At 27.4% G+C, this 26,088-nt stretch overlaps 2 protein-coding genes across 11 annotated transcripts; both read right to left on the bottom strand.

Annotated features, from left to right (window-relative positions):
* Positions 1-1,639: 1,639 nt before the first annotated feature.
* LOC132922205 (sodium- and chloride-dependent GABA transporter 1-like) lies at positions 1,640-12,929 on the bottom strand. Of its 8 annotated transcripts, XM_060985603.1 has the most exons (14): positions 10,136-10,246; positions 9,707-9,863; positions 9,378-9,603; positions 7,369-7,562; positions 5,541-5,675; positions 5,287-5,415; positions 4,832-5,204; positions 4,635-4,767; positions 4,319-4,557; positions 4,035-4,251; positions 3,802-3,954; positions 3,499-3,702; positions 3,261-3,431; positions 1,640-3,174 (listed from the first exon to the last, which is right to left on the bottom strand). In XM_060985603.1, exons 4-14 carry the CDS (start codon positions 7,559-7,561, stop codon positions 3,016-3,018), a joined length of 2,106 nt encoding a protein of 701 aa, XP_060841586.1. In that variant the 5' UTR covers position 7,562; positions 9,378-9,603; positions 9,707-9,863; positions 10,136-10,246; the 3' UTR covers positions 1,640-3,015. The 8 variants fall into 8 exon arrangements, with proteins under 8 accessions (XP_060841586.1, XP_060841581.1, XP_060841583.1 ...); XM_060985598.1 differs by lacking the exons at positions 9,378-9,603; positions 9,707-9,863 and adding an exon at positions 10,375-10,715 and having other exon boundaries at positions 10,136-10,276; XM_060985600.1 differs by lacking the exons at positions 9,378-9,603; positions 9,707-9,863 and adding an exon at positions 10,375-10,715 and having other exon boundaries at positions 10,136-10,273.
* A 3,558-nt stretch (positions 12,930-16,487) lies between these two features.
* On the bottom strand, positions 16,488-25,929 carry LOC132921828 (phosphoserine phosphatase). 3 transcript variants are annotated; one of them, XM_060985052.1, is made up of 7 exons: positions 25,618-25,926; positions 25,321-25,489; positions 20,386-20,524; positions 18,156-18,290; positions 17,857-18,002; positions 17,051-17,212; positions 16,488-16,862 (listed from the first exon to the last, which is right to left on the bottom strand). In XM_060985052.1, the coding sequence occupies exons 3-7, from the start codon at positions 20,517-20,519 to the stop codon at positions 16,771-16,773; spliced, it is 669 nt and encodes a 222-aa protein (XP_060841035.1). In that variant the 5' UTR covers positions 20,520-20,524; positions 25,321-25,489; positions 25,618-25,926; the 3' UTR covers positions 16,488-16,770. The 3 variants fall into 3 exon arrangements, with proteins under 3 accessions (XP_060841035.1, XP_060841036.1, XP_060841037.1); XM_060985053.1 differs by lacking the exon at positions 25,321-25,489 and having other exon boundaries at positions 25,618-25,929; XM_060985054.1 differs by lacking the exons at positions 20,386-20,524; positions 25,321-25,489; positions 25,618-25,926 and adding an exon at positions 19,838-19,981.
* Positions 25,930-26,088: the final 159 nt, after the last annotated feature.

Raw genomic sequence — 26,088 nt, 5'->3', positions numbered from 1 at the left:
TTCCCATGTATATGCCACTGGTATACTCTCATTTCGTCAATGTCCGTTTTATCAGCACTGCCATTTTTAAATTTTAATATCAAATCCTTACAGTAGTACATACTTTTGTTGTACAATTTTGTATAAGTAAATAAAATGTACCAGTATATATGTATGTAACTTAGAAAGTGGTTCATAATAAATACCTGATTCATTCGTTATTTTTTGTACCACCAGGTTGTCTTCATTTTGTCCAAGTAGTGAAGTATAAAAAATATATTTGTTTTAAGTAATTTTATAACATTGTTTACGCGTCTTTTTACAAGAGGAAAAGAAAGAAAAAAGGTATTATAATTAAATTAAGAATAAATAAATTAAAATTAAAATGTATACAATGTAAAGTGGCGTCAACTGATTTTTTTACGTATTGAAAATCGGTTATAATAAACTGTTAAGGGAAACAAAATTAGGCTGTATAAGATTTATTAAAATGTCGCATTTTGCTCGTTGTACGAAACTTAATTGAGTTATCTTTCCTATAATGTATGCCCTTAAGGATTGAGTATTTTTTTATTTTTGCTGATTGTTAATATATTCATTGACCTATTTTCCTCATTCCGTGGGCTTATTCCAAACATTTCATTTCAATACTCCGTTTGTTTACACTATTAATTTTACCGGTATTTCTGATTTATATACTAAATAAAAAATCAATCATGACATGATGTTATGTAATAATAAAAAAAATTAATGTATATTATAATAATATATGTAAAAAAAACAGATGACAACACAAATAAAATTAAAGCAGCCTCCCATAAAAAATTAACAATGTACTCAAAAAATTGTTTTAATAGTTTACTACAAATTATATCATATCTATAAAAATATATGGATCTAATGCAAATATATTGCTAAACCTGATTTAAACCATCAATATTGGTGGTTTAACTTAACTTGCTTTTAAACTAAGTTTAAGTGTTAAATTAGTCTTATAAAACATATTTTTTGGTCATAAACCGAAAATGCATACCACGCCATGTCATAATATTGTTTGAATTCTATAAAATTACGTAAAGCTTTTCGTGAAAAGGAAAATCGTATTCGTGTAGCATTTTAAAAATATCGAAATTAGAATATTTTACGTACGTATCCGCTAGACTTTTATTACACTTGTAACAATGAAAAAAAAAATGTTATCTCTATGGTTTTATACTTAAAACTTTGAAAGCTAGTTAAAAATATCAAAACCAGTATTTAAAAACAGAGATAAAGAAACCAATATAAAATAAATGGAATACAAATTTTACGAATTACTCTATTAGACAATATTAAAATATTATAGATCTCATTTTAAGTTTCTTCAAACTAACCTTATATATTTTATTAGATGTTTAGATTATAATTCAATCTTTATTAAAAATAATAATATGTATAATAAGTCCAGTAGCGTCCAGTTGGGGGAGTTATTTTTTTTCATGTTTGTACACATTTTATAGTATAAATTATACATCCATTTTCAACTCCAATGGTGGTTTCTGGCAAAAAATTGAAAACAATTTTAGTTATCTTTAAAATAATTAAGAAAAAAAAGAAAAGAAAAGAAAACGAGAATAAATCGAACAAAATTCATCTGCAAAATTATAAGACTTTAAAAAAATCATGAATTTATATAGCTAAGGCTTTTTTTTTTTTATTTATTAAAAATTAAAATGTATCAACATATTACATGTTACAACAAGTTAGTTATAAATAAATAACAATAACAATAGCAATTTAATTTAGAGTTATATATATAATAAATATACTGTGTGTTTGTGTTATTGATGTATACGGAATATGTGGTGTGTGTGTGAGTGTGTGTGTGTGTGTGTGTGTGTGTGTGTGTGTGTGTGTGTGTGTGTTGTGTGTGTGTGTGTGTGTGTGTGTGTGTGTGTGTGTGTGTGTGTGTGTGTGTGTGTGTGTGTGTGTGTGTTATGGAGTAGGAGTTATAGGGAGTGTTATTTTGTTTATTAGGGATGTTAAAACAGTAAGAAAGGGGTTAAGTATAGATTTAAGTTCGTCGAGGAATTTGGTGATGATGTGTAGAGATTATAGCTAAAGCTTGAAAATAAATACAAGGTTACTCATAGTTATTATTACTGAAAATAAAAATAATCATATTGTCGGGTTTTTTTTAAATAATTTAAACGAAAAATAACGATTTTAATAACTAAATTACTAAAGTTCATAATTTTTTTATTAACTTTTACTAAAAGATATTATTTACGGGTATTTAAAATTTTAACATAATATTTATAAATTTATATTTTATATTTTACTATATACAATGACATTTTCAAAATATTTTTGATACAGAATGTTTCTTTGTCTTAATCTAACGCACGCGGAATATAGGAATTAATAATAGAAGTCTTCCTTACCAAACGTACCGATTGATCTAGTAAAGCAATAATACAGATTTAACTTTGTCTCTAAGTTTACTCTCAATATCAAATTTCCCAAATTTTTGATTTTATTGCATTAATAAATTCTAAAAAAGTACCTTAAAATACATTGAATAACACGTCATATTATATTTTACCGTTACATAAGTTTAGTTTAATTTATTTATTTCAACAATACAATGTACTGCCTAAATAATTTTTATATTTTGTAAATTAATTATTAAACTATAGCATTTTGCAAAATAAATCAATATAATAGACTATAACACTGTATAATTCCCACACAATTTATTTTTGTCAATATAACAATCAATCTACTTTAAGGGGGAAAAACAGTATTGTATAATGCTCCTAAGAACTGCACTATATAATACTAATCATATAAATAGTTTTAATTATTTAATCAATATAAAAAACACTACTTATCTTATACATCGACTTTTACAAATAAAATACAATACTATATTTCAAAAATATAGACTTTTGTTTAAGTGTTAACTATATGAATTTATAAACAAATACCTACAATACTGCTGTAATGTAAGAATAATGTAACATTAAACGCTATATAGTTAACTAAAATTGGTGTTCATATATTTTTACTATCATTATTGTCACAGCTGTAAACCAACGCACTACATTCCATTAATTGTATGTTAATTCTTCTATCAATGATGTTTTTAGTTTCTTTTTTTATCTTAGTTCTGCATTTGACTTCTGGAATAGGTGTAAAACCACGTTCGAGCTTCTAAAAACACAATCATAATTTAATAAAACAAACTTATATATTTATAACCAATATATTTTATAGGTATGTATATTTAACAATCTTACTTGTTTAAAAGTCCCCGGTTCCGTCATTAAGTAGTAAACAGCATATAGTGGTATCCAGATCATGGAAATCAACGATATTGTTATTCCTAATCCTTCACCCCACCATGGATATGTATAATGATTCCCATACTTTACTGGTTCATACTTGATGATGAAAAATATAAATACCGTCTGTAAAATATTAAATTTGGATTTTATATGTTAATGTTATGTCATACAAAATATAGATAAATCTTACAATCATGACGAAAGGTGCAAGATACACCCAACAGATATACCAGAACAAATTTGGTCGAAAACCGAGCATTTGATTGACGCATTCGCGAAATCTATCAGCTCCAAAAAACCATGAAATGGCTATAGTCTGAAAGAAACACACCCAAAGCAACGATATTCCGGATGCTGAATATGTATCCATTAATTGAAATATATACATTCCGCCCTGAAATGTATAAATATACATGTTTATCGTAACAATACGTATCTCGTATGTAGTGAAATCATTATATTAGTTCTCAAGTACAATTTTATATTTACTTACGTTAGTCACCATGGACGAACTTAGCACAAACATACCTATACACACCAACAAAGTGAAAGTTTTTCGTTTAGTGTGTAAATACTTAGGCCACTTATCCGTCAGTCCGGTTATAAATGATTCGACATTGCAGAACTCACTATCAATACCAATCATCTAAACCCAACAAATCAGAATGAATTTTTACATATATGTCGTACAAAAGTTCACTCAAGTAATTAAGCTGCCATACCTACAGCAAGCATGACGAAGAATACAACTGCCCATATTCTGGCCCCTGGTAACTGAAGCACCACTTGTGGATAAGTTATAAATACCAAACCAGGTCCACTTTCCACGACATCGCTAACCGTAGCTCCCTGAGAAGCAGCAATAAAACCTAATATACTGAATGTTATTACACTGGGTATGATAGACGTGAGCGTGTTAATAACACAAGTTAATACTGCATCCCTATAAAATAATTTTAAGAAATTCATATCAATGTATCATTATACACTTTGTGATAAAATATTCGTACCTATAACAATTGTGATGAAATCGGTTGAATGATCCGAGAGCTGGTAAAGTGCCAACACCAACACTATAGCCAAAGAATATTTGTGTTGTCCCTTCTATCCATGTGTCTGAATTCAAGAGACTCTCCCATCTTGGAGTGACTAAGTACCTAATACCTTCACCAGCTCCTTCTAGCGTCACTGCTCTAATCAGTAATGCTCCCATTATTAAATATGGAAACATTGCAATGAACCACACTATCTATTTATCATTAAAATAATACACTTTTTTAGAAATTTCGGATTATTATTCATAGTTATTACTTATTAGTTTATTACCTTTCCACTCTGACTAAGACCTTTGCCCAATATGGTATAAATCAAGATCCACGATACTCCTAATAAGCACAATAGTTCCCACTGCATTCCTCCGATATTTTCAATACCACTTGTCAGCATAAGCACTCTTCTCCTACAACAATATTCCAACCAATGAAAATTTGGCAAAATTGAACATTTTGATGCACTTCACGCACTCCCAATACTCTTCAGCTGGTGTCACAGTCGTTACATTAAAACAATTTCGAAGTTGATTCAAAAAGTCAACACCTTGTCCTGGACGAAGGACAGACGAAATATTTGTTTCCATGTCGGTGAAATTTAATGAAACATCAGCATACGATAACGACTTAATAGTATGACAGAATTCCGTAAGTTGACCATCGTTTTTGAAAATATTACCTTGTAATTCATTCGTTTTATTGAAATACATTTGATTCCACGAATCTATATTGTGATTGAGCGTCAAAGATGTATTAAACATACGTTTTATTGTATCCGTACTAAAAGGCTCGTGGGTTATATTAACACTATTTGGCATCAAACAATTGTTTGTGTTCCACCAATTGTCTGAAACAATAATTTAATATTTTGGTTGACTTTTCAATACAATGAAATCTTAAGTAATTATTTAATAAATATTAGTTCTTACTACAATTTTCCCACGGCAAAGTTGGATATGATATGAAACAACTTGCCAAGTAAAAAAATGTCCATGCTACAATAACGCAATAATACACATCCAATAAGAAAACTATAGTCATTGTAGCGTAACCAGTACCTAAACGACATATAATTCTATATTAAAATACTTGTAACATTGATTAAAAGTAAAATGGATAAAATAAAAATTAAATTATAAAAAATACTTTTGGTATTAGGTATTCAATGAAATAATATTTTTACCAGAAAGTATTGGACATAACTTTCCAACCAACGTCATCCCGCCAGAACCCAAATACTGTCCGATAGCCACTTCTTGAAAAAAAATCGGTATTCCACAAAATATCATGGCTATAAAGTAAGTCACTAAAAATGCCCCTAAAATATTTTGAATCACACCATTAATTTAAATAGTTATGATGTAATAATATTTCAGAATTTAAATAATACATTTTTTTTTTAGTAAAATACCTTCACAATTATTCATTATCAATCTCGTTAAGTAGTGAAAACACTGAAAACCATTTAATATGAATTTTTTTAACATATATTGCCACAATTTATTGTAAAAATTAGGATTGATTTTATTTTTAATTATTTTTTTTGTAAAACATAGAAGTGTATTATTGCTTATAAATTTAAAATCCAAACACAAACGTGGGATATGTAACTAATATATGGCTTGCTCGTTAGTCATATTCAAGAAAATACCCTTCATTAGGTATAAAATCGAAGTACAATCAACACTAACCATTTACATCCATAAACTGACTGCAACTAAAATTCTTTTTCATTGGAACGTTGACAAGAAGCTTTCATATATTTTGAAAAATACAGTAAAATTTCAGTTCGTGTTCTTTTATTTTATTACATAAAACGATAAAACATAATATTATAATATCAACTATATGATACATATTATTTAGTTTATTGTATATAAAACATTTTTTTTATGTAAGAAAAGTATTGTTTTAACCGCTAAAAATAAATAACATATAATGCATATATATAATATATATATATACTATTAAAGGCATAAGGCGTTATATAATCAGTGTTGAGTATCGGTGTTTTAATTTCAAAACCGCGTAACATTAAAAAAAAGTTAAACTATAAAGCATCATTTAACTAAAGAATCAAATTATACACGATAGCATTGTTTTCTATTGTAAATAAATCTAACATTTTATAAATCAAGATTTCTATAATATACTGTTTATCTGCGGTAAAATAACGTATTACAATACCTATCTACAATTAGTCAGTTTTAAACTGACAATAAAAATGTGATTGCACAGTCACGTGTAGATTCAGTTACAAAAAGTATTTATAGTTACAACTTAAATATTATCAATGATTATTATAATTTTAATTTAAGTTAGTTATGTTATTATATATATTATCCTTTTTAATCAACTACCTCTAAATACGTGGGTACATATTTTGGAAATAATTTGTAAATAGTATAATAATTAGACTATTTACAACGAATGAGTACATGATTTATTAATTTATTAGATAATTATAATGTAACTATTGTCTATTATTAGTTTTAATATAATAGCAATAAGACCACTTGGTAATTAAAAAAATTAAATGATATTATAGTAAAACATTTTTATAATAATAGTATTATACTATTATAATTATTGTTTCGGTCAACACAAGTCACAAAAATAGTTTGGCATTAAATAATATTATTATTGTTGTCTTATTAAACTAATTTGTTTAAGTATATTTCGAAGTATATAACAATATAGCATGAAAAAATCAACATAATTAAACTTTTTTTAATTTACTCACAATTCATATTTAAATTAAATAGGTAGGTAATGAAATATAATTGTTATTAAATATAATGTTATACTATAATAAAATGTATGCTTGTATTGTTAGAATGTTAGATTTATTAGAATTATACAGAGCGCTTCCTTAGTTCCCTATAGTGATGTATCTGACTCTTTTGTGTTAAAAGACAAATAAATACTTCGAAATAGAGAAAATATGATAGTATTTAACTAAACATAACATATAATAAAGTTTAAAAAAATTGAAGTAATCAATAACTTACCCCCGCCATGTTTGTAGCACAAGTATGGAAATCTCCACACGTTTCCTAAGCCAACAGATACACTAATACACGAGAACAAAAAGTCAAGTTTGTTACCCCATTCCTCTCTCTGTTCTCTTTGTGGTGACTGTGGTGATGTTGGCTGTTCATATATTATGTTCAGTTTACTACATTTTTCTTCTACGTCTAACATACTGAAATCATTTTTCAAACGTTACAACATAATATTTATTCTACAAATAAATAATATTTATCTATTTATAATATCAAAATAATGTCACATTTCTAAAATAATAATTAATTGCTAAAATCATCATTTAATAACCACTAAATACTTTAATTGATTATTTTATTTTATTAAATAAAGGGAGAGATACGAAAAAAAAATAATCACCCTACTAATAGTATTAAAGTATTCTAAGTTTTCAATTAGTTACCTAAAATTATTAACTTAATTATTAATTATAACAACTATCTATTTAGAGTAATTAATAAAAAAATTGTATTTTAATACCTATTAATTTAACTTCAGTAAAATGAAACTAATTTCTTTATAATGAAATAATACGAAGTATGGTCTTTTATACAAAATCAAACAGTTAAATCAATCAAGGAAATGTTCAAATTGTTTAGTGATGTTATTTTGATGCAAATACAAAATACAATTTATTTTAATCTGTAGATAATAGATATAATAACTATAAAATATAATGAAATCGGTTTTTTTTTTCATTAATAATAGTTACAGAAAATAGGGTAGTTGTATTATCCATCATGAAATATGAAATAAACTACCTACGCCCACATTTTACTTTCAAGGCGAATGAAAAGTTAAAACAATATACTATTACGAGTTAGACATGAATAATATTATAATCGCATAACTTATAATTTTCTATGTTGTCATCATAATATACTGAATAATTAAACAATTTAACGCATATTCGAGAGAAATTTTTCCAAAAAAAGTCAATCGTTTAAGTTTATTCTTAAATGTTTACTAAGTACCTATTTGAATTTACATATTTTCAAGTTACCGTGTGTATAGATTAATTTGATTTGTTTTATAATAAAGGTATTAAATATTAATATATTATACAAATTACTTTTATACTTTAAGCTATAACCATGAAATAAAATGTTCTCAATTATCTAAGACTATATATTGTATAGTTTAAACGGAATCAAGGTTGAACATTAATGATTCAAAAGTTAAAGTTCATAGCAAGAACATTTTTTTTTTTCGATAACTTTTACTTCACTAATTATTTCTAACTTTTTAAGATTTACGAACTACCGTCTACCAATTTAGTAATTAGCTAATACATTTTTAGTTATTATATCAAAATATATTGTTACACTATAAGAGTAGCATATTGAATTTAGCATATTTTGGAATTTTAAATTTACCTACCTAATTAAAATTCAATATTGTATTATTAGTAGGTAATTAATATTTAATAGCATCGAGCATAATTTTTATTTTAACTATAATTTTATTTTGAGATTTATGTTATTAACTTTAAAAATATATGTACTTAATACAAATTATTATATATCATAAAAATGTAAAATGTTTTGTTAGATTTTCCACAAGCAGTGGATAAAAATGTATCTACACATTTGATTATTTTGATTTCCGTATACAATGAATGAAATAATTTCTAAAATGAACTTTTGTCACGCGAGCAATAAGTACAACATCAGTTTTTTACGACATTTTTGATTAGTTTGTTCAGATAATTTGTATATAATATTTGTTCAAATTTTGTGCGTATAAAAATGGCAATTTAATGAATAGCTTTAATATTTTTTATTTTATTCAAAATTGTGATGCAAATATAAGTATAAGTAATAAATCTGTATTTTAGCAATAGCCTGTAAGACGTATACATTCTGTACAACTGGGTACATAATATTAAATAAGGCAATTGAGATATAGAAGACGTCTTCTAGTCTAAATAATTGATATTTTATAACAAAGCCTTGAATATTTTAATTAAACTTACTTTAAAATTATAATGACCTTTCCAATCGATCCTTTATAATACTTGATATCAATGTCAACAACAGTTATTAAATGTCGAATGGGCACTTTTCTGGATGAGTTTTTTTATTTATTAACCGCTATTATTAAATACAACATTCTAAATCATGTATCTTAATGTGGAAGTATGCAATTTTAATAAACCAGATTTAATTAAACAGAGGGTCCAGATTCAGCCACAAATACAACTATGAGTGACAAAAAAAATATTAAAGAACAATAAGTGCGATTATATTGTGGTATAATTAAGATAATATGATTAAATAAATTGTATCGCAAATACTTTTGTACCTTCTTGCGGAACTATTTGTAGTGCCAAATTATGCTTTATGAGTGTCAAGTAATCACGACTCAAATTGCAATAATTTATTTCTACCATTATTATTATTATTATAACTGTGATCATGCAATAATTGTCAATGTGGCCTCCTACTATTTGGCGTATAATCTAAAATGGTTGGTAATTAAAATATATTGTAACTGTGCATTGAGATGGTCTTGTTTATCTCTTTTATTGGCAATAATTATTCAATGAGTAATGTTATAATGTATATGAACAAAAATATTGATTTCGTTTAAAAAAAATACTATTTAACAGTATATTTACAAATAATTATTAGACAATTTCAATACAATAAATATTAAGTATGAGAATATTAACATTTTTTTCAATATCTTCTAATTTCTAATTTAATATTTTAGAATAAATGTTTTACATACTTCGAACGTTTCAAAGCAACTAGGTGACTTCCATGGTTTGTAATAAGATTGTCGTTTTTGTTATTATGAGACATTTAGATATTAAGTAGGTAAGTACATAGCTATAACTGTATGTCTGTATATAAGTACTACTATAGCCTACTAAAAATAGTATAATATAAACATATAAGTACAAATATAATATATTGTATTTGGTGTATAAATACTAAAATTAATCTGTACAACATAAATATACGTACGCAGAGCGATGCGATGAGTATGGTATATAGTTGTGGTGGACGAGTATATATAGGTGGTATAATAATATATTTAGGCGCGACAAAATAAAATTTAAAAAAACACTGGAATGTTTGAAAACGAGAAGGAAAAATTGAAAAAAAAAATCAGTTTTTAATTTTTATACTTTTCCATTTCTCGATTCGAACATGCACCGTTGCCGCGGCCGCCAGCGGACGATTATAATATATACTAATCCGACCACCCCACAAACATGACTGGGCGCTCGGACGAACTTTACGCCGTCCGTGCTGCGCGCGTATTCGTGATCGCCAATTTAATGCGCGTTCCTCACTACATCGCCGAGTGTCGCTGACGGCTAACTATAGTACTACATGTACAACATAGGTTCACTCGGTCGTGGATCTAAGATTTTTTTTATAGTGGGTGTTAACTGCTAACAATCGTCCATAATGTACATTAGGTATAAACTTAAAATGCATAATAATATATAACCTCCAGACAAGTAAAAATCTTGCACACAGAACATTGTAGCATTTAAGATAAGTTTCTGTAGTGTAAGGGCAAACTTTTTTGTTAGCTGGTACGAGACCTTCGAATGCAGAACAACTTTATAGAAATTTTAACTCTTTATTGAACCTAGGTCTTAATTCTTAAAAAGTGTAGTCTAAAAATAATTGATTACAATTATTCTATATTATAGGATTGCTGTTGACTTTAATATTAATATTACTGCTTTGAGTTTGATGACTATTAAGTCCAGGAACTTTTAATTCTTCATAGATGATATTTGGTATTTTCAAGGTACATTTTGATATGTTGTATTCGGATTTTTAATCGTATCTCCAAACGCACGAATTAAATTGTTGACATTTTTCATCGCACTTGATAAATCTACAAGCTTAGAACTTTATACATAGATTAATGCTGAAAGACTTAGAAGCCTTGTGTATACAGACGTGTCACGGTTTCTCGTGTAACTATAAACTCACTTTGTAAAATAAGATAAAAAGTATAATAAACAGTGTTTTCTTTGATCACACATTCACTCGAGAAACTATATATTATACAATATTTGTGATATATTTTTTGCTTCGTTTGTTATTAACGTTAATCGCAAATATTTAATATCACAATCCGAAAAACAATAGCAAAAAAAAAAAGTTAAATACGTCGGCCATGCTTAAAATCCCAAACACGAACGTCGTATTTTATCGCCGCGTAGTCACAGACAAAGTACCTATATAATATACTACTTATAGGACATGGTCGGTGACGTGGGCATGGACCAATTGCGCCTAAAACAAAATTTTTATACTAGGGTCAATATACCAATTGCGCTGCATATATTTTAGGGCCAGTGTACCAATATTGCGCCTCTTATATTTTTAAGGTTAGTGTACCAATTGCGCTCTTTATATTTTACGGTCAATATATCAATTGCGCTTGTATTCAAATTATATTATTCTAATTGCCATGCTCAAATTATTATTTAAAAAATTATTATTATTCTTAAAACGTGCAAAATACAAACATCATGATTACCTTAAACTCAAAATCGTATATTATTATTATTATATCTTTATGATTTAACCACCTAGTCTCTTATTATTATTAATATTATTTTATTTTAATTTTCATTAACTAAACTGTATAAAGCCTATACGTTTCACCGACTTGGAAGACTTTTACTTTTAACTCGCAAAAAAATCGGTTATTAAGTTTTCCTTAGGTAATGTAAAATGTATTGAGCGCAATTGGTCTATCGACCCTAAAATGTTTCGAGCGCAATTGGTAAACTCCCGGTGACGTCGGTCAGTGTGGTTATGTACAAACATTTTGTTTGTCTTGTTCGATTTGTCAATCACGTGATGGGTTTAAATAACAAACAGCTATACTCGGCCCGAGCGGCACGGGAGCTCGATTAACCTATAATAGCGGTCCCGCGGTTTTACATCACGCGAAAACCGTCATATACCGACCAGTGGCGTGCTCAGCTTTTTCGAGAGGGGGGATATTCATTTTTGACTTGTCATAGCCATTAAATTTTTTTCATATAGATAATAAATCATTACAAAAAAATCCAAATGGGACACCCTGATCCCCCCCACGGTGAGCACGCCACTTATACCGACTGAACTCTGATCTCGCAAGTAGGTACACGATTCGCTCGCCAATGGAGTACACCGCTGCGAACTCGCTAACCGTTGTACAAAAATAGTCCGACAAAATCGCGTCTTACCTGCAGCGAAAAACGCACTTGAAGTATGCGCGACCCAGTACTCGTCACGTAAAGTTCAAGCGTAGCGCACTCGACCGTGATTTATAAATAGACGTTTAAAAGTCACATACGGGCGGACAAAAATCGTTTTGCATATCACACGTTTAACAGTGGTATATTATTATATTATGTACCTGTACAATATAAGTACACCAGCGGCGGTTCGCAGTCGTGACCATTACGCGGTTACCCATACCGCGGTTGTCGTCGATAGTAACGTGATCGTGACGAATGACGATTATCGCGCGCGTGTTAAATATACTGTGGTGTGTTAAATACTCGGCTCGTCGTGAATCGATTTGTAGTGATTGTCGAGTGTCGCGTGAATCGTTTATGTCACACCGCCACATCTCGGGTGTCGGAGCGTCATAAAAACGAAAATCAAAACGTTCTTATTTCTAGACAAAAGCAAAACGCGCGTCCTGTGCACGAGTAACGCATATTATAGCCGGTTGTTAACGACCCGACGTGAAATAGAGAAGATCACTATAGTTGTTATAAACATTGTTTTTAAGCCTCGTTTCAATGACGTATCATACGTAATTTTTTGAATTTTTCGCCAAAACTTCTATATCATACAATGTCTATTATTAAAACGTTTCGATTTGTTTCGGCGCCAAGCCCGTGGAATACATTATATACACGTATATATATAATACAAGCATATTCTTTGTTATATACATCCATATAATCGCCGACGGGGAAGGTCACGGTGAGGATGTTTGGCGTGGTAGTATATATATTATTATATTATAAGGATTCGTATGTACTATATAGGTGTAAGTACATATATATATATATACACACACACACACGTAGTAATTAATTTAACCCCTTGCACACACGATGCACATTATACGTACCAATATAAGTACAGTTTAATATCATACACCTTGAACTCTGTGGGATTATGCTTCAAGTGTTCATCGTAACCTCATTTTTTTATCATTATTATTATTTTTATTTAATTTCATGTGATTGATGTGATGTGATGTGATGATGTGCTGCCGCCCTATATTACATAGACTATGGTGATATTACGGCCCCATCATTGCAGGTTTGACCTCAAGATGAAAACTGAATAAAAATCGGTAATGTATTGCGGTCCGTAATCAACGACGGAGAGATCAAAGTTATAGTAATACTACTAATACTATTAGGAATAGAAAATGTAGAACAACTATAGCGAGAATCGAGAGAAATATAATATAGAGGCAATTGGTGGTTGCGGCAATGGACCTAAACCGCCCGTTAAAAGTAAAAAAAAAAAAATATAATATTATTGGTCGTCATAAGTCGTAATAAAGGGGCTGTTGAAAGACTGGTCATGAACCAGCCGAACTGTTGTCAAACCGATCGCTGAAAATCTAAAAATAGGTTGTTTTTTTTAAAAATTATTAATGATTTCGAAAAAATATACGCCAAGTAACGCAGTGACGTCGACACTATAAATCCATATTTACGTATAATTAATCTTGCGATAAAAATAATCGACACTTCAAAAGTTTGAACCTTTTACCGCGTGACAAATGACAACTGACAATCGCTACAATAATTGTATTTAGTAATTAATTACGTCACTAATACAGTAAACTCATATATAATAAGACTATATACATACGTAATATATTAAAGTAGTCCTCAATCATTTTAGCATTGAGCTACGACTATAACTTAAAGTAGACCGTGTACCCATTTGTTGTATATTATGCTTATGGAATTTCTCCGCTTTCCGTGAATAATATATATGCGTTTCAATTTTGTGAAAATTAAGGAGAAATTATTTTTCGTGCGTGTCATCCGGTAAAGCACGATCGCGGAACACTTATTAGTTATTAGGAACCACTAATATATTGTACGGTACATACGGTTACTCGTATAGTCGTATGTAGTTTACATTGACCAGTGTTTACGAAAATCGTTTTAAAGACCGTTAAAGAAAGTTAGGTGGTATACTATTATACAATATACAGTAGGTAAGTAATCAAATAGAAACTCAAAAAAATTAATCATCATATTAAAGACCTACTCTTGGGGGTCGTTCACCATGTATAATGTATATATATATAATATAAATGGTAGGTAGTAGGACGTAGGTACACATTATAAAGTTTAAAACATCATTATTGATTTTCTCGACCCTCGCAGTCCATTTACATCGTTGTCGGACACTGCCGAAAACAGCATACTTAAGTATACATATAATACCTATAAAAAGTTATTACCAATTGCTTTTAAACTTCACAACTAGGAACTTACCACCTGTCAATAGGTATACAATAGATATACACGTTTGCATTATTTATAACGCGCGTTTGACATATTATTATTACGGTTTACACAGTATTATTTATACCTATTCAATGTTACAGACGTTACAGTGTATACGTAAAAATTAATTTATGATTATTCTTATACATAAAATTTATTTTACAATACAGTTCAACGTAGATATAATTGATTATATATTTTTTTTTAATATTTAAATAAAAAACAATACCTATCTTTATATTTAATTTGATTCAAAAAACACTTATGAGGTACTCAAAAATTCTATACTATTAAATTTAATTTTGTAGATAAATCGAGTCTCCTAATACTTTTGTTTTTTGAATTGTATACAAGTACTTGAAAAATCAAAACTATTTTTATAACGAATGTATAACGCACCGATTACAAATATAAATTAAATAAATATAACGTTACGTTACATATTATACAATATAAACTGATATTCTCTGGATTATTCTCCAAAAACTGTTTGATTTGTACAACTTCAAAAATGTTGGCTAATAGTGAAGAAAATGAAATGTTTTATGTAAGAAATGATAAATGTGAAATAAATTTTAAAAATGTCTAAAAATTAATATTAATTAGTAAAAATATACGCCGAAATGTATGAAAAAAACATCTGCATTAGAATGTCATATTTACAATTTTATTTCTAAAAGTAATAATACAAATATATTACATACTATATAATATTACGAGTGTTCAATAGTTTATACGTTTAAATCAAATTATGATTTTAGCATAACAAATAAAGACTATTATTAATAATAACTCAATTCTCAATCATCTTAAATTTAATTTATATTAGACATACCAGATATAATACTAATTTCATCTTAATTATTCTTGTGTCGCTTGTGAACTTGCGCTGCGTTCCACCATGAGATACTGAAAAAATGCACCGACGACAGTAATGTACTCTTTATAGCCTATCTACAACGCCGTTTAATAATGATTTATAATAATTGTAATATTGTGAGATACTTAAAAATGTATTTAATATGGTATTGTGGTTACCAATTTATCACCACTTGAACGAAAAAAATTCAAGTAAGGTAAAACATTTTCTACAATATAGGGATAAATTATAAATTTTTTCTTATTCTTAATAGCTAATTTTATTTTTAATAGTTATTTTTTCTAGGAAAAATTTAAATAGTTCATAATATGCAATAATGTATATTATTGGGTACACAAGTACATAGGATGGTCCTTAGTTTTAAACTTTTAAATTTTTGGCTAAGCACTACATAATTATTGGTGAACTATAATCACCAAATTTAATCAAAATTACTTTCTTATAGTAATGGTCAATTAACTAAATGGAGAGGGAATGCTTCATTAATATGATTTAACTTATTTTGTATGGTTATAAAAACAAGAACCATCCTAAAAATTATACAATAAAAATACAGTAAATACATTTTAAATTAATATTATTAAAGATTAATAATTGTTATGTAGAAGAACAAAACATTAAATAGGTATAATAGGTACGGTGATTAATATAATTTATTGTTTATGATAAATAAAATACACCCATAGATAAAATTTTATTTTATTAGACTGTACTAGATGTTGGGTACAAATTATTTATAAATAATAAAAATATAAAACAATTACATGAGGTTCAAAATAAAAAATAAATATAATAATTAAGTATAACTGTTGTGTTATTGTCCCCAAATTATAAGAGGAAAATGAATAAGTAAGTACTTATAATTAATACAGTACTTATCATCTCATATATTTATAAACATAGTCATTCAGACACAATACTTAACAGTTATGATTATTATACCAAATTGTAAAGTCGTTTAAAAAATCACTTCAAAGTATCGATAAGTTCTTGAAAACTTTCAATGTACCATTTTGACTTAGACTTTACTTCTTCTCGAACAACATTACCACCAAACCCTAAACATAATAAATTAAAAATATTGAAGGATTTACAAATTAAGACTGTATAATAATAATATATTGAAAAAAACAATTTAAAGTTGGAAAAATAATAAATAGAATATTTAAAAACATATAGGTAAATAGGTCTAGAATATTTTTCCATTTTCTTATATTAGCTATAATATAATAACTTGAAAATTTACCAATGAATGCATCAGCAGGGGGAGATGCTTCTAAATCAGTGATTCCATCTCCTATCATAAACAACTTTGTATAACCATATTTTTCTTTTAACATTTGAATTACTTCTGCTTTACCACCATTCTTTGATGTAGGTTCTTTTTCATCAAATCCAGCATAATCGCCTACACATACGAATATTAAAAATAAATATAATATACAAAATATATATCAATGTATAATATAGTATATATTATGTTCATCTTTGTCATAAAAATATTATAATTCTACATAACAGAATCCAATATAGTATAACTATTGTAATTTATTTCAAACAAATTAAATTTACTTAAAAAGAATTTTAATTTACATAATTTTTGATATGGACTTTAAGCGTTAAAAATGGTTAAGTGTAATGTACATTATAATCACTGACAAAATAAAAATATTGTAGATACATAGCATAAACAAAAGAACAACAACTATGTATATAGATATACCTTTATATACAAATATGAAACGGTTGGAACCCATAAATCAGAATATTAAAAATTAAACATTTAAAAAAAATTATGCAACGTATCAAATTCAATATAAAATAACAGTCAATAACGACAAAAATAAATACAGTAAAATAAAAAAGTGAAAATGTTAAGTAAAATACATTAAATAAACTTTATACACAAAATCTATTCTATTTAAAAATGTTAAAATCTAAACAAAAAAAATGAAACCAATAATACATTTCGCAATTTTTAATCATACAAAATATTTATGTGTGTTCGTTGTTCAAACAGAATATTTTATTATCTATACATATTAATCTCACCGTTTAAAAAGAACTTTAATTTATTGGCGTATATGTGTTGTAGTGGAATGCTTAGTTCGATAGCTATTGGTCCGATGAGACCACGGAATCCGCCAGATATTAAGTATACGGGAATGTTCTTCTGTTGCAATAATCCAACAAGTTCCCTAAATGATAAATTATCATTTAATACTCAACAAATTATAATTTTTTAAGTGACTAATCAAAACTAACTATAAATAATGACAAAAAAAATAAAAATAAATTCGGGCGAAAACATAAAATTATTATTATTATTTTATTTAATTGATTAAATTTACTTAATGCCCGGAGTCAAATTAAAAGGACGGTCTTTGATGAAATTTCGAATTTGTTGCAGTGACGGTTTGATTATCTGAAGTCGAGCTGAGAGTGCTTCTCTAAAGTCCATCTTACCTGACATTGCACTGCTCGTCCTGAAATATAAATTTCATATTAATATTAATTGTCATATAAATACAATATATTTTTTATAACATTTTGCCAACATGTTTAGTGGTATCATATAGAAATATACTTTGAGTAATTTTAATGCTTATAATTCAAGAGTATTGAAATAATAAAAAAATTTCCTAAAACTTAGTTATTAATACAAACAATATCGTACACATTTAGTAAATAATCAAACCAAGTTTTGTTTTTTTTTTATATATAACTATACCATTATAATTTATAATGCAGCTAGGTCCTAGGTATTTTTCAAAAAAAAAAAAATTACTTAAGTTAAATAAGGATCACAATTTACAATTTATTATTTATATTTGTGATGATGATTATTATTAAATGTTTTATATAATATTTTATTAATCTAGTAAAACCATTGTATTAAACCATATTATGTACGATGTACCTAGTATACCTACCATTAATATATTATATTGTTGTAAGCTAATCATCTATAAGTTGTGGAAGTTGTTACCAATAATAATTGAAATGCAGGCCCGCTCACTTTAAATTTGTTCATGTTTAATATAAAATACCCACTTATAAATTATAATATAGTTTCGCGTTTATATATGTCACATGTCAAAAATTATACAACGATGTGAAATATTATTATAAGACCACACTAAAGCAGTCAAACATTAAAAGCATATATGTTATGTATATGAAAACATTTGTTCCAATTATATGTATAATGATATTGTATTGTATATCTAAATGTTTCTTTAATGTTGAATAAGCATATACACTTAAAAATGAAAAAAATCGACGGTGTTATAAACATTTTTTATACTTTTATTTTACAGCCATTTTAACATCATAAACCGATTATAGCGATACATTCAAATTGTAGTCAGATATACAATGGTAATTATTTAGTATATTAAACAATTTTATATAATCTCCAATATTTTAGAAATATAAAATTTTAACGACCCTGTATATGCTTAGGCACACCCCGTACCGGCACCTATACAAATATATAATAATAAGAACGCAGGTGCTTATATAAGTACTTATTTATAAGAAGGAAATAAAATTAATGACGAAACCCAAAACTTTTATGTGGCTTCTTGACCTTAAAATGTTAAGGTGCCTCTAATTTTAAAATGGTTTATCAGTTATCACATAAGCAGATAGACTTATTATTAATTAATTTGATATAATTGATTTGGTAGTATAATAACATCGTATGATTTTTAAAGGCATGTATGTAACAAATTAATTAATCATTTTCCCGATAAATAACGATATGAATATCTAATTATTCAATTAAATTTTGATCAATTAATAGTAATCAAAATCTAATTTAGCAATAAAATTAGTACGCAAACAGATGAGAGACTATTAAAATATTTTTAAAAAGATATATAACAATGATGATTGATAAGTGCAAGAGTTCAGTTTGATTACTATTGATAACTGATAGTATTTAATATTAAATACATTGTAAAATGTAGGTACATCTGCACAATATTATTTCATTTAAAAAAGGATGAAAATAATTATAATGTAATACCTTGTATTAAATATTCTTTTACCACCTTGCATGTTTGATTTGATAACAGTGATTTACTGTTTTTGTTTAACACGTGTACAACAAAAGAATTAGACTTGTTCTATTTCTAATATATACCAATTGATCTAGTGAAGCAACGAGATATCTGAAAACAGATTTAAATTTGTTGTAAATTCTACTTAAAATTAACCTTCCCTCATTTTAGATTTTTGATTTTAACTTCTCCAAAACCTGAAATAATATTTTTAATTTATACTTTTTAATTATAATTTTTTCGGGATTTAGGGAGATAAAATCAAAAAGTCCATTTTAATTAGATTTGGCTACATATTCAAATCTTTTTCGAATACTCTTATATAATTTTATTATATTAATCGGTATTACGTTGAAAATAAAACACGCCTAAATTCCTCTGTTGCACGCATGTTAAACAAAGACAGAACATCACCGCTTCAAATCCACTTACAAAAAACAATTTTCTAAAAATATGTATGCTATTAAAGAAAATAAAATAAATTATGTTTATAGTTAATAAATAATATTCATACAATTTTTGAACTTCTGATCCTTTGTTGCAAAATTTAGCAACTTCATCAATTGCTTCCTCTTGAATAACTGTAGAATCCACATCGAAACATACTGCATCTGCGTTGAGCCAAAGTTCTTTTATTGTATCAGTCATACTGTCTATAAATAAAAAAAAATTTACTAAATTTAACAAGTTTACGTATTTAGGTGCTTCGAATTAACTTAATGTTACACTTGCACCGAAAGTTTAGCTTTAAATATCGAATTAAGTGTATACTGGTAGACAGTAAAATGCTTTTTACAGGCCAAATAAAATGAATATACATGAACGTATCGATATGTTTTGTCTTATATATCAAATACTAACTCGTACATAGGTTGATTACTCCAGTGCAGTTCTTCAGAATATTTTGGTGAATCTCGATATCAAGAATGGTACAAGAATAGTTTGTTAACGATTATCGTAATATCAATATACTAACAACTTGTATTTATGGCTCATGTGAAAAAGCAATTTTAGTCTTAAAAGAAATTCTACTCTCTCATGTTGTAACCCGTGCGGCGTGCGACATCTACTTCCCGCACTTGTCACACAATATAGAGGTACTAATGTACTATTTTACATCATATTAATAAAGTTAAATAATTACATATATTTATATATACTATATACTATATACTATATAAAAATTGAATATTGACAAAGAAAAATAACTAAAAAATATTCAACGAGTAGTTGTTTAAAAGAAAAAAAGCATTTTTTTATAGTTCTTCCATAAGGATAACATGGATAAAATATAAAATACCTATATTTAGTATAACATAAACAAAAGAGGCTAATTATGAATTCTGATTATGAGTTAATAACTACACATTAAATAACTATAGGTACAACTATTTACTACTACAACAGTACAAGTAAAATATAACCACTTAAAAAATGAATGACACTTGCTAAATATATAGGTATTACATATTAGTAAATTATACATTTATTATTTATGTATACATTATACATATTAATTACAAGATTATAATAGAAATGTCGATCAGTAAATAAATGTATACATATAGGTTTTATACACTATATATAACTAAATGATAATATTAATACAGAAAAATTAATGATATGTCAAATTAAAACATCGTAATTTAAAATATTTAACCACCACTCTTAGGATGGGATATTTCTAGCTAGTTGATAGGTATTTTAATATTTTTTATTATTATTTCCTTTATGGAATTACAGCTATGTATTATAAATATATAATTTTATAAAATGTATGATCAGGTTAGTGAATTAAAAATAGTAAAACTTTACATCATAATCATTACACTTATAATTCATCAATTCGTGTAAACCCTATGCAATGTAATATTACGCCAATACTTTATTACTCATTATAATACAGTTGTAATATTTTATGCAAAATGCCAAAATGATAAATATATTATTATGAGATGGATTTCTAGGTAAAATATTTTATCGCTGCATTATAAGTTATTTTTTTACTAATTAAAAATGATTTCGGTTCCACTGCAAGTAAGAGTATAAATCAAAATATAAGTGAAAGAAAATATTGTCAGTATTGTCAATATAAAATGATACATTCAGACTAATTTAATAAATTGTAAACAATTATCTAATTTAACGTCTCATGCTTTGCAGTCAAATGTGAAATTACCTTTATATAGCTATACTTTTATGATAATTATAATTATTTATACCAGATATATTATCTATAGTATTTATACATATTAATCTATTGATAAACACAAATAGCTGTTATAGTCGGTAGTTGGTAGATATAATACTATACATTACCTTTTTAGTAGGTACTAAATACCTAATTATAATTATTAATTAAATCGTGTAGAAATTAGTTAAAATATAATATAAGGGGCAACGAAAACATTGAAATAAGAATTTATATTTTCATGAACTTGAAAATAGCTTACCAAAGTGTTCAACCAATATTGTCAATCATATTTATTTCATACAGTACACGTTACTATGTTACATTATAGAATTTAGAAGACTAGAAATCAAAGTTAATTATGAATACCTATTATATGACTAATTCTAATTTTAGCAATACTAATTTATAATTTCATTAATCAAATCATAATAATGTATTCAAATTATATTTATGAACATCGTTTGTCGCCTATTCATTAAACGTCGACTATTTATTAATTATAAATGGGACACGCTACGTCGCTAGTCGATATAATATTTATTTAATTTAACCTTGATAGTGATAAAAAAAAATGCTTATTAATAAGAGGTTGTTGTATTTAATTTATTCGTTAAATTAAGATGTATAACTAACAATGGCATATAGTACTACAAACTGAAATTCCGAAAGTTCAACATTTTAAAATGTATTTACTTAACTGCTGTGAAGTTAACGAGACGATAATAATTAACTGTATATTAAAATTAATATGAGATAACAATATTATAATATTATCGGTCACTCTTACATTTTACAAAAATAAAAGCCAAAGTTTTCATTTTGGAGATGAACATAGTGATTAAGTATTATCGAATTTTATTGAAAACCCACAGCAATATTGCAGTGGCAACTAATTTGCGTGTCTTATGTATTTACAATTAACGTAAAAAATCGTTAATTAGTTATATTTTAAACAAAAATGAATTCATAGTAAAAGCTATTAAGTACGTTTATGTTGTTTTTTAATGTGTACAAAGTAAAAAACAGCCATTTTAACCTAACAGCTAACATATGTACACTTTCTAATTATAAAACGCATAAATAATTCATTGTTATACCATTTATATTTTAATAAATGAACAATACTGAATAATAATTTTACTTTCTTTTATTTATTTGATTTATAACGAGAAAAGTTTTGATTTAAACATCTTTTTAACAATACTGTACTCTTTTAGGGTGAATATTGAATAAGTTTAATACATTTTTTAGTTACTCAATTAGTATGTTTTTTTGGTGATTATAACTTACTAGTACTTAAAAATATAACTCAAAAAAATTAACCATCATTGCTTATATTTCATATCTTATACCTATTATATTATTATAACTTAAATACTTTCCTAAATAACTTTTCTCAAGTATTAAAATCACGTTCTCGGGTTTATAGCTCAGTCAGTTGGCTATAATCTGCTACCTTCTAGCCTAAGTTAATGCGATCAAGTACAAAAATAAATAAAAAATTATAAATTATATTTATCCATTTTCCAAACTTATTAACGTTACTCATTACTTATTATCTTCACTGTTGTTATTATTATTATCTATACTACTCTATTTAAATTGGACAAATGTCCGTAAAATAAAATAAAATAAAATAAATAATAATCTATTCATGGTAATTCCAGATATATCACATATATTATGTATTATACCTCGCACTACAATGTTAAAAAAAAATATAGGTAATTATGTAATATATAATATAAAATATAAAATAATAAACAAATTTACCCCCTCCATCTACCTATAGATTTTAATAATATTTATTTTTATTCAGTTTTAAACTTATCAAAGATAAAATCTATTGGCAATTTTAAAATTTGTATGTTTGAAAATTAGTCCATTTTTATGAGTCTTAGAACTAATCTCATTGAAATTTTCATGATGTTAAAATGACAAAAACTGAAAAACGTAGGTAATATGCACATTTATTTAACTAATAAATTTATAAATATCATAAAATGGTACCTACTATATCTATTTATATACGCTGCACACATCTGTATTATAATTTATAATTTTTCACCGGTTATATACTTGTATGTTAAGTTTAATATGCCTCAAGTATCTCATCATGTGTTGTGTTAACTGTTTGAATAATAGATAACGCTATAATAAGTATTTAGGTATAAGTATCTAGTATAATATATTTATATACATTAATATAGTCCGGTATACCCTGCATTTATTCAACAACTTAAATACCTATTTCGTTTAATACAGGTGACACGTGCAAATATTAAAAATACAAGATTACAGCGCATACGAATAAAAAAGCGAAATACGTCAATACTATCAATAGTCAATATTATATTATACATACAAATATATCTACACACAGGTCATAGCGTGTCTCCCCTTGTTTACTCTCGTTACTTATCCATTCCCGCTCACCTAGAAACGCACTCGGCTGGTACCGAATTGGTTCCCGTTTAAAAAAGGTATTTCACGAAGGTGAGCTGAATTGGTTTCTGTTTCTGTGCAATTCTATTACTAAACTAATATTTAAAAAAAAATAGTTCAAATTTTCATTTTATAGGAATTTTTTCAATATAAAATCATATTAATACAAAATATAAATTAGGTAGTATAACATATAAATTTATACTGTATAGTTTAATCACATTCAATTTCGCAATAATAATTAAAGAAACTTTGAAGATAGTTTACTTCAATTTTTCACCTCAGCAAGTTTAAATTTTAAATTCAGTTTATTAATTTTATTATTATTATTTCATATAAGTGATGATCGATTGATTTCCACCTCAACAATTGCTAACGTGATAGATTTTTAACCATGCTTACTTAGTTAGTTTACTTCTAAGTTGATAGTCATCCTAATTCCTAAACCTGTAAAATTGGGAAAGCAAATGGACAAACTTGGTCATAAAAGCGAGAACCAACTCGACCAGTAGTGCTAGTGCGATACATTAGTTAGTACATCACAATATTAAACGGGAACAAATTCAGCTCACCTTAATAAAATAACTTTTTAAAACAGAAACCAATTCGGTTACACAATCCTCAACCCACCTTTTAACTTGACTAATACAAGTTATTTACCTATTGAGTAATGTAAAATTCTAATTAAAATAATTAAATAGTAATTTGAAAGTATAAGATATTTATAAAGATTGGGTAGGAAAATCTAGGAATTGGTAAGATTACTATTTACTACGAAACAACTAATTTTAATTTTTTTTTTTAAATCACCTTACGGCTTCACGATGTACGGCGGCGGTGTGTGGACGGGTGGTGGTCTCGTCGACGGCGTGGTGCACGTTATTCCGTACAAATATTTGAAATATTCAATATAATAATACTATTATTACAGCACAATAACCGACGGGACGAGCGACACGACCTGGTACCGCGTATACGGCTGACGGTGTACGAATGTCGGCAAATAAACAATATTATATTAAAGTAATATAATATAGCAATATCGCATGCGACGGTTAGTGAACCTCACTCGCCTATGGAAATGATAATAATAATAATATGTACTACCTGTCGTGTGCAGCCAACGTCGCGCGCGTAGGATTGCTGCACGCGGTACTGCAGTACTGCACTACTGCCCCAAAAACGTTTGGTCCCCGTGGTCCACGGAGATATAGTGGTCGGGCGAAAAAATGTTGTAGTGGGGCTCGGCAGCGGATTCGTGTGGTTTTCCGTGTACGGTAATCGATTTCGGAATAATAATGATTATTAAATAATACGATTCCGAAAATCGTAATCTGTTGAGTTGCGCGGCAGCTGTGAACGAGACGTCTGTCTGCCGTGATGGGTGGGGGAGGCGACCGCGCGCGAACGGAATTCGAGAACGGTCGTTCTGAATCGCGTTGGATCGACGGCGCAACGAGGTCGAGTTCAAGACGCCGGTCGCCGTCCGATTTCGTTCCGAATCACACCACGCGGCAGGATCGCGCAGTCGCCTTGACAGACGGAGTAACGGGAGTGGGTGTAAGCGAGAATAAGCGC

This window comes from Rhopalosiphum padi, chromosome 2, assembly GCF_020882245.1.
Source record: "Rhopalosiphum padi isolate XX-2018 chromosome 2, ASM2088224v1, whole genome shotgun sequence".
Classification (NCBI taxonomy): domain Eukaryota; kingdom Metazoa; phylum Arthropoda; class Insecta; order Hemiptera; family Aphididae; genus Rhopalosiphum; species Rhopalosiphum padi.
This window is presented reverse-complemented; position numbering and strand designations above follow the sequence as displayed.

Coding starts and splice junctions, on each gene's coding strand:
- LOC132921828 (XM_060985053.1), bottom strand. CDS start 20,519: ATGACTGATACAATAAAAGAACTTTGGCTCAACGCAGATGCAGTATGT. Junction 18,291..20,385: donor GGATCAGAAGTTCAAAAATT/GTATGAATATTA, acceptor TTTATATTTCAG/GACGAGCAGTGCAATGTCAG. Junction 18,003..18,155: donor AATTTGACTCCGGGCATTAA/GTAAATTTAATC, acceptor TTTATCATTTAG/GGAACTTGTTGGATTATTGC.
- LOC132922205 (XM_060985598.1), bottom strand. CDS start 10,209: ATGTCTCATAATAACAAAAACGACAATCTTATTACAAACCATGGAAGT. Junction 5,676..7,368: donor GTGCTACAAACATGGCGGGG/GTAAGTTATTGA, acceptor AAAATATTTTAG/GGGCATTTTTAGTGACTTAC. Junction 4,252..4,318: donor TTTCATCACAATTGTTATAG/GTACGAATATTT, acceptor ATTATTTTATAG/GGATGCAGTATTAACTTGTG.